This window comes from Camellia sinensis, chromosome 6, assembly GCF_055761805.1.
Source record: "Camellia sinensis isolate YWXY chromosome 6, ASM5576180v1, whole genome shotgun sequence".
NCBI lineage: Eukaryota > Viridiplantae > Streptophyta > Magnoliopsida > Ericales > Theaceae > Camellia > Camellia sinensis.
Genome location: NC_138966.1, coordinates 84,506,927 through 84,521,488, shown reverse-complemented (window position 1 = coordinate 84,521,488; position 14,562 = coordinate 84,506,927). Strand labels below are relative to the sequence as shown.

At 36.8% G+C, this 14,562-nt stretch overlaps 1 protein-coding gene and 1 long non-coding RNA gene across 2 annotated transcripts; one reads left to right on the top strand and one right to left on the bottom strand.

Annotated features, from left to right (window-relative positions):
- The first annotated feature begins 8,085 nt into the window (after positions 1-8,085).
- Positions 8,086-12,005, top strand: LOC145792746 (receptor-like protein kinase 7). The gene is made up of 2 exons (XM_082874107.1): positions 8,086-10,812; positions 11,359-12,005. Exons 1-2 carry the CDS (start codon positions 8,259-8,261, stop codon positions 11,721-11,723), a joined length of 2,919 nt encoding a protein of 972 aa, XP_082730233.1. The 5' UTR covers positions 8,086-8,258; the 3' UTR covers positions 11,724-12,005.
- Positions 12,006-12,643: 638 nt separating this feature from the next.
- LOC145792745 (uncharacterized) lies at positions 12,644-14,081 on the bottom strand. The gene is made up of 2 exons (XR_014332541.1): positions 13,356-14,081; positions 12,644-13,172 (listed from the first exon to the last, which is right to left on the bottom strand). It is a non-coding gene; the product is annotated as an uncharacterized LOC145792745 (long non-coding RNA).
- Between the last annotated feature and the right edge of the window lie 481 nt (positions 14,082-14,562).

The following is a 14,562-nucleotide window of genomic DNA, read 5'->3' as shown; positions in this document are numbered from 1 at the left end:
GTATACTCTCAATTACCTAGCGAATCCACGCCTAATTGAACCAACCTCTATGTGCCTCTTCCAACCCCGTCTTCACCTCGGAATTGTCTTTACGATGAGCCACTCCAGAATCTACCGAAGCTTCAGACTCGAATTCTTCAGAATCCACCGAAGAACAACTCTCTCTCTCTTGTGTATAACAAACAAAACCTTTGATGTACTCTCTTTAAACCATGAGTTGAATACTCAATAAAATATCAAAGAAAACTAACAAAATATCCCCAAATATCAACCTTAAGAACCAAAAAGAAGATCTGAAGGAATTCAGGAGTAGTCTAGTTTTTGGAGAAAACCAACTACTTATAGAAAACCAAAAGTAATCCTAGATTTGAAAGAAAACCCAATTCTTATTGAAATTCAGAAAACTGTGTTCACGCGGTCCGCTCGAGAGCCCAACATCCCGCTCGAGCGTCTTCAGCAAAATATGCGTGTGACAAAATAGAGGTCCGCTCAAGCGCTAGAGAACCCGCTCGAGCGCAAAATCACACATCGCAGTACTTTTACAGGCGACCAAAACTGCTGGAACCAGGGATTCTCCACTCGAGCGGGGTAATGTCCGCTCGAGCGGACAGGCAACTTGGAATGCATTTTTGCATTTTGCTTCGGGGGCGCTGCCCCTCGACCCCATCGTGGCGCTGCCCCGAACCCGCCAAGGGGCTCTGCCCCCTCGACCCCCGCGAGCTGACCGGACAGCTCGATCCCCGTCATAATCAGCGAAGTGGCAATCTTGAAAGCATTAGCATCACAAACTTCTCTGAAAGGCACAATTTGGGTTGGATTCACATCTAAACACTCATAGCCTCACTGAAATAAAAATGCGAAAATAAATACAACTGAAAGAAGTTTTGTCAAACGGGGTTGCCGAGAATAAAACTTAACAATCTCCCCTTTTGGCAATGCCGTGACAAAACACACCTAACAAATAAAATCCTAAACACCCCAACCCATTACAGCCAACAAAAGCCAACTTCTTTCTCAAGGTCATGATCTGCAAAACAGTTATTAGTGCCACAATCTCCAAAACAACTATTAGTCTCACAAGAGTATATAAAAAAAAAAATAGACATATGACACGATTTTCTTAAAACATGAGATGGAAAACATGAATAGATGAAAACTAAGACTCATGAACAACAACTCTCAAACAACAAAAGCAAGATCATAAACCACACAAACAATGATATGACAATGTAAATATCAGGAGTATGCAAGAAGGAAATAATTTGCAAACAGTGCATAGAAACATGCAAAACAACTATCGCCAATTTCCCTTACCAAACAAATCAAAGTGTTCATGCTAACAAACTCTTGCAATGATAAACCAAACTCCCTTACCAACCCAAATCAAGATGAACCAAACTCCCCCTCACTAAAAGCAACCACAAACACTGAAAACAGTGAACAAGAAGAAAACGACAAAAAATAATATGGTGGAGCAAGCAAGGAATTTCAGATTTGTACCTTAAAACACACAAGATTATCCAAGAAGCACAATTACTAGTAAACATAATGTGCACAGTCTGTAGAAAATTCCTCATGAAAGAAAGTGATGCATTGTGTGAAAAGCATAGATCCCATGATAAAAGTGTGTGTGTGACTCTTGGAGTTCGACAAACACTAGATTCAATCCCAGTAGTGATCTGAAAGTAGGACCTCCGACAAGAGAATCTTAAGCACGACAAAGGAAAGTCAAACCACTAGGAATCAAGGGGTATTTGATGAGTAAAGGCGGAGGCTCCCCCTCAATCAATGAATCTTTTCCTTTTTTTTCTTTCTTTCTTTTGCACATTTTTTTCTTTCTTTTGCATATTTTGTCTTCTTCTCTTTCTTTTTCTTTTTCTTTTTCTTTTGCACAATCATTGGTGGCTGACACGCTCAAGAGTATGGAAACCGAACCAGAGAAGCATGGATATAATAAGGATGGCCTGGTTGGTGACTCTGAGGCAGCCTTTTCCTCATGGCTAGACTGCAAAGAATTAAGGGGAAAGCCATGGAGATGCAAAAAGATGGAAGGTGGTTAAGAGACTCAACATCACCCATGACATGCTAGTATAGGTCAATTCCTCTAGAAACGCAAAAAATCAATGACAAAAGTCCATAGAGAAAAAAATAATCATTAAGGCGGAAGACTCCAAAATTTGCTAATCCAAGAGAGTGTACAGAATGAGACATACTAATCAAAAAACACACACTCCAAAATGAGTAATGACCACAAAAAGCACACACATATTAACATGTAAAAGATATTCTCATCAATCCCAATATGCACCAAGGACCACTCAAAAATTTCAAGCTTGCAAAACCATACTAAGAAAATCTTTTTGGGATTTTTTCAAAAAATAAAGCAAGACAAAAACCGAACATGCACACATATTTTTTTTTCAAAAAAAAAAAAACACACAGAAACCCAAAAACTAAAACAAATAAAAAAGTTAACACAAGTCAAGTTTTCTCACTCAAACTGCTTTAGTACGAACAAAATTGTGAGAATTGCGGTTCTTGGGTGGTGTCTTGACGTTGTGGTTCCTTTCCTCTGCAATAGGAACCCGTCTCGACATGGTTTCCAACTTCCTATTCCTAGGTCTAGGCAAATACACTCTCCCATACAACTTATGACAATAAGGGCGAATATGACCATGCACACCACAATGATGACAAATAAAAACAGGGTGTACCTTCTTTTCTTTTACCTTACCAACTCTAGGAAGTTTAAGAAGTCCATCCTTATGTTGAATTTTTTGTTCTCCCTTTTCTTGAGTTCTTGTATCATGAGATGTTGATGCACTTTGTTTTTGCTCTTTCTTACCACCAAAGCCAATGCCACTCTTGTCACAACTCATTTGTTGAGACCCAATGATGTCCTCCAAAGTCTTTGACCCTTTGTTCCAAAGACCAATGGTAGCCATAGCACACTTGAGCTCTTCCTCTTTCTTGATCATTAGTTCTTCCAAAGCAACTTGTGACATCTCGAGAGATTCAATCTTTTCTTCATACATGGCATGGGTTTGCAGTAGCTCATTCCTCTCTGTCTCACAAGTCAACAGTTTTGCACAAAGAACTTGTTGATCATCAGCTATCTTGATGGCATTAATCCTGGCCTCGAAAATCTCCTCCTTCAGTTTGACATTCTCACTTTCACATGCTTTGAGTTTCTTTGTGAGTTTGTCATTCAATTTGAATAAGTTAAGAGACTCCTTATACAACTTTTCATAAGCTTGCTCAAGCTCTTCATGATCACTCTCCGAGGATTCATCATCAGTGGTATTCTCAACTGACCTCTTTGAAGACTCTGTATGTCCTTCAGTTTCGGAAACGGCCATGAAAGCAAGGAATTGTTTATACCCCTCTTCGCCTTGATCTTCGTTGTCACTTTCATCTTCATCAGATTCTGATTCATCATCCCAAGTGATGGCAAGGGCTTTCTTCTTCCTCAAACGAGTAGGGCATTCTGAAGCAAAGTGGCCAAATCCTTGGCATTCATAGTACTGGAGTCTTTCAGAGTTCCCTTGTATCTTTCCTTTCTCCTTCTTGGCCATGGAATTAATTTTGAGTTTATCTTTGCCTTTAGATTTATGAGAATGAGTAGATTCCAAAAGATTAGGATTTTTCTTCAAAAAAGATTTTTTAAATTGTTTAACAAAAGTAGTCGTAATCTTGGAATCTATATCACAATCCTCATCAGAATCCTCTCAAATTCTATGAGCACTACTAAAAACAATATCTTTTTGTTTCTTTTTGAAATTCCTATGTGCCTCATAAGTTTGGAGATTTCCAACCAACTGATCTAGCTTGAGGTTGTCAACATCTTGAGCCTTCTCAATAACCGTAACTTTTGGTTGGAACCGATCGGGCAAGGATCTCAAAATTTTTCCCACAACTTTGGATTCTGGTATTTTTTCACCTAAATTGAAGTTGGAATTTACAATGTTACTCAACTTCGCATAAAATTCATCGAAGGTCTCACTATCTTTCATTGAAAGGTTTTCGAAACTAGACGTGAGCCTTTGAAGTTTTGAGCGTTTAACAGAAGGAGTGCCCTCATGAATAGTTTGTAAGATATCCCAAGCCTCTTTTGCGACTTCACAATTGCAAATTCGACTAAACTCTTCAGGTGTGACAGCACAAAAGAGAGAATTGATAACTTTATTATTCCAGCTACTATTTTGGTAATCAATTGTGTCCCACTTATCAATTGGTTTGGGGATTGTAACTCCATCAATGGTAATTGTTGGTTCAGTCCATCCATTCATGACGGATTGCCAAATTTTTTCATCAATAGATTTTAAAAAAGATCTCATCCGAGTTTTCCAAAAAGAATAATTGGATCCGTCAGGTAGGGGTGGTCGAACCATAGAATTTCCTTCACGAATTGTATCCATTATCACAAATCAAACAAGATCTCATTCTAAAAGAATATTTTTTTAAAAAATAGAACGACCTGTTCTGATACCAATTGAAAAATCTAGAAATCCCTTAGATATTGATTTGTGATTATGTAACAATTTTAAGTAGTATATAACAATCCCAATCAAACAATCAAGATAAATCAACACAACGATTTTAACGTGGAAAAACCACAATTGGACACCTCCAACTATGATTAAAAAACCACGGGCAACAGCTACAAAACAATCCACTAAGAAGATTTAAAGAAATTACACAGGTATACTCTCAATTACCTAGCGAATCCATGCCTAATTGAACCAGCCTCTATGTGCCTCTTCCAACCCCGTCTTCACCTCGGAATTGTCTTTACGATGAGCCACTCCAGAATCCACCGAAGCTTCAGGCTCGAATTCTTCAGAATCCACCGAAGAACAACTCTCTCTCTCTTGTGTATAACAAACAAAACCTTTGATATACTCTCTTTAAACCATGAGTTAAATACTCAATAAAACATCAAAAAAAACTAACAAAATATCCCCAGATATCAACCTTAAGAACCAAAAAGAAGATCTAGAGGAATTCAGGAGTAGTCTGGTTTTTGGAGAAAACCAACTACTTATAAAAAACCAAAAGTAATCCTAGATTTGGAAGAAAACCCAATCCTTATTGAAATTCGAAAAACTGTGTTCGCACGGTCCACTCGAGTGCCCAACATCCCGCTCGAGCGTCTTCAGCAAAATATGCGTGTGACAAAATAGAGGTCCGCTCGAGCGCTAGAGAACCCGCTCGAGCGCAAAATCACACATCTCAGTACTTTTACAGGCGACCAAAACTGCTGGAACCAAGGATTCTCAGCTCGAGCGGGGTAATGTCCGCTCGAGCGGACAAGCAACTTGGAATGCATTTTTGCATATTGCTTTGGGGGCGCTGCCCCTCGACCCTGCCGTGGCGCTGCCCTGGACCCGCCAAGGGACGCTGCCCCCTGGACCACCGCGAGCTGACCGGGCAGCTCGATCCCCGTCATAATCAGCGAAGTGGCAATCTTAAAAGCATTAGCATCACAAACTTCTCTGAAAGGCACAATTCGGGTTGGATTTGCATCTAAACACTCATAACCTCACTGAAATAAAAATGCGAAAATAAATACAACTGAAAGGAGTTTTGTCAAACGGGGTTGACAAGAATAAAACCTAACATATAATTTATCAAGTCGAATTGAGCTTGAGTTTCATAAATATTATTGAGCTGAACTGAGTTCGAACTTAATTAGTTATCGAGCTGAACTCAAGCACAATAAACGTGCTTGACAAGAAAATGAGTCGAGCTCGAATTCAATAAAGTTCAACTCGTCTTGGCTTGGTATGGCACAGTACATTGGCAACCCTATACACACCCCTTTTGAGTGTGTACTATATGTAGCTGCAGTTATGATTTTTATGATCTTTGGTTAAAATATATTATGGTGTTAGATATGACTCATTATGATATTTTTTATAACATTATGTTATTTATGATCCAAGAACTCTTTAGCTATATCTTATGTAATATTTAGTTATGAATATTTTTATTTTTAAGTTATATGACTCAAGATTGAGTTATGACATTTATGACAATCAAACCCACAAATGTGATAACTTAAAAAAATTATTCAATACTCATGGAGTAAGAGCATCTCCATCAAACTAATTCAAATTTTGTTATATTTTGACTTAAAAGTTATTTTTCTATTTTGATTTTACACATTTTTAAATAAATTATCCACAAATTCTCTATTCTTTTTCTATATTGTTTAAATATTATTTTTATTCATTTTCATTTAGAATTGTTTTTTATAAACTCAACACAATTAATTTCCAAATATAAGAAGTAATAGTTTTTAATATTTGACTAGGTAAAACCACAAGTTCCATTTATTGAGCTAAAATCACCAAAACTAAAATGACTAACTTAATAGCTAGTTTGATGGAAGTGAAATTTACTGATTTACTTACTATTTTAACTAAACAATAAAAATAACTAATTTGATAAAGATGCTGGTGCTCCAAATGCATAGTTATTTGTCTAAACCATGAGATCCACCACTTTGTGTTACACTTTTAGAAGATAAAATGTAGTGTCAATATATAAATAAAATACAACATTGTTCCAAAAATATTGAATTGCCTATTATTATAAAGACATAACAAAAGAGAAATTCTATTATATACACCAAGGTGTGTACCATATATCTCAGTTATAATATTTGTAATTTTTTGCTATGATATATTATAATTAGGTTTCGATTTTTTTAAGTTGATCATTTTAACTTGAGAGAGCATTATTTGATAGACCTATTTTGAGATCAATTTTTTGTTACGATATTTCTCTCTCAATAACCGGGGCGTTAGATCTTTTAAATTGGTGGTAATTCCAAAACACAATATATAAAATAATATTTGGGGTTAATGGGCACAAAACACCATCTATTGGCGGAGTAAATATTAAATGTGTATAATGCTACTGAAAATTCTATGGTAAACTTTCTTTAGATGTATATTATATACATATTTAGTTATGATATATTTTTTTTAATTTTGATTTATTATAGTATTAGTTATAACATATTGTAATATTAATTATAATATTATTTTATTTACGATTCAGGAGATGTTTGATTATAATTAACTAATGTAATGTTTGATTATAATTATTTATTTATTTATTTATTTTAATCAATTTTTACTCCGTAGTATTGAGTTAATGCTATCTCTGAAAAGGGTATATAATATATATAAAATTAAATAATGGAAAATAATATTGTAGTGCATTTTGTAGGCCTACTTTCTACAAAAAAAAAAAAAAAAAAAAAACCCCCCCCCCTCCCAAAAAAAAAAAAAACTGTACAATTGGTGAAAAAAGTATAAAAGAGAGATTTGTCTTAAATATTTTAGCATATTACCTAATTATTAGAATTGAAAATTAAATATAATTTTTGGACTTGAATAACATTATTCTTAAATTATTTCTTGTCATAAATAACCAAACACAAAGAAAGCATAACCAAATGCTTTTTTGGTCACAATCAAAATTACAATCACAAGAAGTTATAATTGAATCATAACAAATAGCACGATGTGTCATAATTAAGGGTTATAAGTTATAACTAAACACCATTCAAAGTATAATCAAAACCTCTTCAGTCAAAGTAACGACGACGGTAAATCAAAAGTAAGACATCCTGATTTATAATCAAATCACAACCAATATCACAATAGTTATAATTAAAGATTATAAAAATAGTAACGGATGCATATGGTAAACATTATTTCAAATTTTCTATTAAAAATGTAAGAGAGACACCAATAAATAAACCATCCTTATTAAAGATATGGAGAATTTTTTTATTATACACACCTTATATTATATGTACTTTTAATTACGTCATTTTCTTCTTTAATTATAATTAATTTTGTTAGTTAGATATAACATTATTTTAAAATATTTAGTTATGATATTTTTGTATTTGATTATGACTTTTTTTTTTTCTTTTTTTTCTGTTATGATTCAAAAAATATGAAATTATTTATTTATTTATTTATTTTTTGTAATTATAAAATGTATGTGATATCCACCACAGGATAAACATCAGTGAACAGACATAATAACCATTACAACAAACGGTGTTAAACAAACCACGCTTCTGCTTAACAAAGAAAGCAAATGTGAACACCTCAAATCTGTGTTCAAATGGCGCTGTCTCGACAGCTTCCTGCCATTCCATTCTCTTCTCACTAAAAAACACCTCCCCCCCAAAAACACAATCCCCCCCTAATCTCTTCCCTCCACCGTCCGATATGTCGGTGGCCAACATTTCCCGGCAAATCCTTCCCTTTTTCTCTCTACTCTGCCTCTTCTCCGTCGCCTACTCCGACGACCTCCAAATCCTTCTTAACATCAAAACCACCCTCCAAAACTCCAGCACCAATATATTTAATTCCTGGCAAACCCACAATCCTATATGCAATTTCACTGGAATTTCATGTAACCCAGATGGCTCTGTCAAAGCTATCGAGCTGTCAAATCAACAGCTCTCAGGCACTGTTCCATTTGATTCGATTTGCCAATTGAAATCACTCCAAAAGCTCTCTCTGGGCCAAAACTCACTCCACGGACCAATCACAGACGACTTGAAAAAATGCGTAAATTTACAGTATTTGGATCTCGGCAACAATCTCTTCTCTGGTGGGGTTCCAGACATATCGCCCCTGAATCGATTAGTGTCTCTGTATCTGAATAACAGCGGGTTTTCAGGTACTTTTCCATGGAATTCACTTTCCAACATGACGGGTCTTGTTGATTTGAGCCTCGGAGACAACCAGTTCGATTCTTCGATTCTGTTTCCAGATGTGGTGGTGGGACTTACTCGGTTGAAATTGCTTTACTTGTCGAATTGTAATATTCAAGGCCAAATTCCTCCCGGAATTGGGAATCTCACCGAGCTTGGAAGTTTAGAGCTCTCCGACAATAATATTACCGGCGAAATTCCGCCGGAGATTTCGAAGCTTGGGAAGCTATGGCAGCTAGAACTCTACAACAACAGCTTAATTGGAAAATTCCCATCTGGGTTCGGAAATTTAACGAGTCTTCAGAAGTTTGATGCCTCCATGAATTATCTCGAAGGTGATCTTTCGGAGCTTAGGTCGTTGACTAATCTGGTGACTCTGCAACTATTCGAAAATGGGTTTTCCGGAGAAGTTCCGGTGGAGTTTGGTGAGTTCAAAAAGCTAGTGAATTTATCGCTTTACACGAATAAACTCACTGGTTCTCTTCCTCAGATGCTTGGTTCCTGGGCTGATTTTGATTTCATAGATGTTTCGGAGAATTTTCTGACGGGTCCGATTCCGCCGGACATGTGCAAGCAAGGGAAGATGATGAAGCTCTTGATTCTTCAGAACAAGTTTTCCGGCGAAATTCCGGCGACTTACGTAAACTGTTCGTCGATGACTCGATTTCGGGTGAGCAACAATTCGCTTTCCGGCGTAGTTCCGAGTGGAATTTGGGGACTACCCAATGTCGGATTAATCGATATCGCCATGAATCAATTTCAAGGTCCGATTACATCTGATATCCAAAATGCCAAATCATTAGTTCAACTATTTCTCTCTAACAATCAATTATCCGGCGAATTACCGCCGGAGATTTCGAAAGTTTCATCATTGAACGAGATTGATCTGAGTTACAATCAATTTTCCGGCGACATTCCAGCGACAATCGGTGAGCTCAAACAACTAAACAGACTTCAATTACAGAACAATAGTTTTTCGGGTCCAATTCCGGACAGTGTAGCTTCTTGTATCGCTCTCAACGACTTAAACATGGCAGACAATTCACTTTCCGGCGAAATTCCGGCGAATATCGGATCATTACCGGCTTTAAACTCATTAAACTTGTCGAAAAACAAGCTCTCCGGTCAAATTCCGGCGAGCTTGGCATTTCTGAGGCTAAGCCTTCTGGATCTCTCATACAACCAATTAACTGGACCGGTACCGCAATCTCTTTCGATTGAGGCCTATAACGGCAGCTTCGCAGGAAACATTGGCCTCTGCAGTCAGAACATCAACTTTTTCCGGCGATGTTCGTCAGATTCCGGGTCATCCCACGAGCTCCGAATAGTCATACTCTGTGTAGCTTTGGGTGCAATTCTGTTGCTTCTCTCAGTTTCATGTTTCTTGTACTTCAAGAAAACCCACAAAGATCAAGAAGACAGATCATTGAAACAAGGTTCTTGGGATCTCAAATCTTTCCATGTTCTGAGCTTTACGGAAGATGAGATTCTCGATTCAATCAAGCAAGAGAATCTGATAGGAAAAGGTGGGTCAGGAAATGTGTACAAAGTTTCGCTACCCAATGGTAAAGAATTGGCAGTGAAACACATTTGGAACTCAAATTCCGGGATAAAATCCCGGATCACATCTCCGATGTTGCCAAAGTCCGGCGCCAGAAAGTCACCGGAATTTGATGCAGAGGTTGGAACATTGAGCTCGATTAGGCATGTTAATGTGGTGAAATTGTATTGTAGTATAACAAGCGAGGACTCGAGCTTGTTGGTTTACGAGTACATGCCTAATGGGAGTTTGTGGGACCGATTGCATGATAGTTGTAGAAAGATGGGTTTGGATTGGGAGAGTAGATATGAGATTGCAGTTGGGGCGGCGAAGGGGTTGGAGTACTTGCACCATGGTTGTGAGAGGCCGGTGATTCACCGTGATGTTAAGTCCAGTAACATTTTGTTGGATGAAAATTTGAAGCCTCGGATTGCGGATTTTGGGTTGGCAAAGATTGTTCCGGCGAGTGCTAGCAAGGACTCGACTCATGTGATTGCCGGAACACATGGCTATATTGCTCCCGGTATGTACATTTTCGTGTCAATTTTCAAATAGCATTGTTATAATTATCAAAATCACTGATTTCTCACCAATATTTGCATCACCAAAATCACCAATTTCTTACAAGTGTTTGCATCATTGCTACATTTCTTCTTCTTCCGTGTGTGCGTACCTTCTATTTTTGAAACAACAATGACAAGAAATTTGAATCCTTCCTTTCTTGTTTTTTTGGTTTTTTGAAAAGTAAAAAATAGTTTACATGTGCCCCAAATTCATTATGGATGTGATGGGTATCACATAAGTTCAAAATTCATATCATAAACATATAGTGGTGATATTACGTGGCCGTGTTATTAAGTAACGAGAAATGTCACATTATGATTAGTGAAAGATAAAGGGCATCACACTAAAAATAAATTTGATTCACTCATTTCGTTTTCAAAGTACTTTTTTAGAAAAGCACTATTTCTAGGTATGTAGTATTGTTGTGGGTGCCTTTTCTTTTGATGTTGATAAAAAATCATATTGGTTCTAATTAAGTTAAATATATGCCTCATTAATTTTACAGAATATGGGTATACCTATAAGGTGAATGAGAAGAGCGATGTCTACAGTTTTGGGGTAGTTTTGATGGAGCTTGTCACGGGAAAAAGTCCAATCGAGCCGGAGTTTGGAGACAACAAGGACATAGTGAACTGGGTGTCAAGCAAGCTGAAGAGTAAAGAGAGTGTGTTGAGCATTGTAGACGCCAGAATCCCAGAAGCTTACAGGGAAGAGGCAATCAAGGTGTTGAAAATTTCCATTCTCTGCACCGCTAGGCTTCCGGCGTTGAGGCCTACAATGAGAACTGTGGTTCATATGCTAGAAGAAGCCGAGCCTTGTAAATTAGACGGCATCGTCATCGGTAGTAAGAGAGAGGAAGTGAAGGACTAAAATCAAGTTTAATCCAATCAATTGATGGTCGAAATAGATTGTTGTCCGGTGTTTAGAGAAATTTTGGTTCGTCCGCGGTCTTCCATGGTCAGTTGTAATATGGGTGGCTTGTATTGTTTCGGAGAAATTCTGTAGAGTTATGTTTGTCACTTGTATATTGTAATAAGAAGAGTACGAATATATGAACTAGTTACAGAAACGGGACACAGAATAAGTATATGTGAATTCAGTGTCCATTTTTCGGTGACTCCTTTTCTTTTTAAATTCCTTTGGAACCTGAAACACAAGCTTCAAATGGTAACTATATATGGATGCTTTTGTTTCCATTTGTAACATAATTCAACTTATATTATCTAACCACGATAGGACTATTTTGCAATCCACTACACTTACAAAATGACTATGTACTTGTATTAGGTGCACAAAAGAATTTCACGGAAACTAACACATAAGGTGGGCACTTCTTTTTCTCTTTTTTGTGTCGATTTGCCTCACCTCAGGAAAATTGCTGAATTGGGATTCTTTTAGCACTTGTTCCTTTCCTGGTATTCAAATCATAAATAACAATTTCATTATAAAACCCCCTCTAAACTCAATTTTTATATGATAATTTTTGAGTCATGATCCATTTCAATGGTAGTGCTCACCATTATTATTATTATTATTATTATTATTATTATTATTATTATTTTCTTTTTCTTTTTTGTTATTTTGCAATAGGCATGTGACATAAAAATATGCGGATTTTTGCAATTATCTTTTAATAGTAGTAGTTATTTACGACAACATTGTAAAATTATTGTCGCAAATAGTTTCGTGTTAAAAGCTTTGTTTTTTAGTAGTGCCAAGAAAGTGGTAAATAATCACACCACCACATCAATTGTTTCATCATCTAGTATACCACACGTCATAGTTCTTTGCTAAACGAATCATAATTCTTTCTTGACTAGCATCACAAAAGAAAATACCACTTATTTCACATTCTTTAATGGTGCAAAAAGAGTAGAAGAAATGTTTATTTTCCTATTTCATTTGTCTGGAGTAGCCTAGAAGACATGTAAATCACCCTTTTTAAGAAATCCAACTTTTGCGCATTGTATCAAATTGTTGCAATCAGATCGAATGAAGTTAGCTGTTGAGCTCTTCCAATTTCTGTACACATAACAGAAAATATTTGATTGCTTTAGCTCCGATGAGTATTGATAAGTCTCATTTGGAAAATCTCGATCTTTCTTTAGGATTTCAAATAGTGTGAACATTGAGACAGCACAATACCATGGGAATGCTGTGATTGATTACATGGTTACTTATCCCTAATGAGTTCACACACAAGATCCACCTTACAATCAAATTGACGATTTTCTGTTCTCTGCCTCCATTCCTGTTTGTCCTTCGTTTCGCGACACTAAAACCAATTTTTCTTGCGTATCCATTATAGTAATTATATGCCTGCAGTAACCACAAATCATTCCAAGTTTGATTATGCTATCTTTTTTTTATCTGAAGGAAATTTCATTAAATAAAGCCAAACGACACTTACAAAAGTCCAACCAAACTAAAACTTACACCAAACAAAGTAAAAATATAACAAGAATCACAAAGGAAAGAAACTATGAAAATATTCAGACGCACATCTTCTGCTCGTGCTCGTGCTCGTACTTATACTGCGAAGCAGAGCTGATCATAAAAGTTTGGCGGTAGAGTATGTCTGAGATAAATTAGAAATCCCAATCATAGAGAGGGTAAGCTTAACAATCACCCCCCAATGGACTCCCACACACCAAAACAACAGAACAAGACACAAAAGAGAACCAGAAAATCAGAAAACAGAAACAGAAACACAAACCCACCGACCGAACGTCCAGTAGTGGCGGCAGCAAATCCGACGATAGTGAAGGCTGCAAATCTGGAAAAGAAGGCGGTGAATCCAATATAGCAGGAGGAGGTGACAACGATAGATCTGGGAAGGGAGGCGGAGAATCTAGTGGAGAAAGACGACGAGCAAGGGAGAGAATGGAGGCGATGCCAGATGGAGGCGGAGAAGAGGAGAGGCTACAGATTTAGGTCACAGCTGGAGTTGAAGCGAAGGGGAGAAGAAACACCTCACCAAGGAGAGAGATGGTGGAAAGCCATAACTTCCAAGTTATTGGACAACAACACAAGAAAACAAAGAGAAAAGGGAGAGGAGCGATGAGGTGGCTGAAGGCCGCTCGAGACTCCCTCTCCCACCCCAACAGCCGTCGCAACTGAAAACCCTAGAAAGGAGAAACTATAGAGAGAGGTTCTCAACTTAGAAAGACAGAGAGAGAGAGAGAGAGATTCATTACATTTGCAAATTCACGTAAATCATGAAAACCCTTCATTAATTCCAAGAATTTTCTCCTAATTATTTGAATCCAAACTGATGTACTATTCAAATTTTTCCGTAAATTCTAGACATAAAACAATATAAAAGCATTAATAATTATTGATCGCATTTCAAAGATTCATATATATATATATATACCAAATTCACAAATAAACCCCAATCTTGAGAAAAACAGGGAATTAGGAATAAAAACATCATTGCTTCAATAATAATGTGTTTTTAAAGAAAAATAACGTCAAAAAGATTAATTAAATATGAAGTACTTTACTTTGTAACAAATCTGATGATTTGGTCCTAAGTGGTAAGCAACACACTTACTCTTGTTCGTTCACCTTTTCAGAATAGGAATTTTGTTTTCTTTCTATATTTTAGTTTACATATGAACCTAACTAAAGTGAGATCCACCTGGTAAAGTTATGAGTGGCACCCGCTCCTTTGAGTGACCAATCAGATAAAGTTCAAAATTAAAGT

Excerpts from the sequence above, each read along its gene's own strand:
- LOC145792746 (XM_082874107.1), top strand. The coding sequence starts at position 8,259 with ATGTCGGTGGCCAACATTTCCCGGCAAATCCTTCCCTTTTTCTCTCTA. Across the intron at positions 10,813-11,358 it reads ACATGGCTATATTGCTCCCG|AATATGGGTATACCTATAAG; the intron begins GTATGTACATTT and ends TTAATTTTACAG.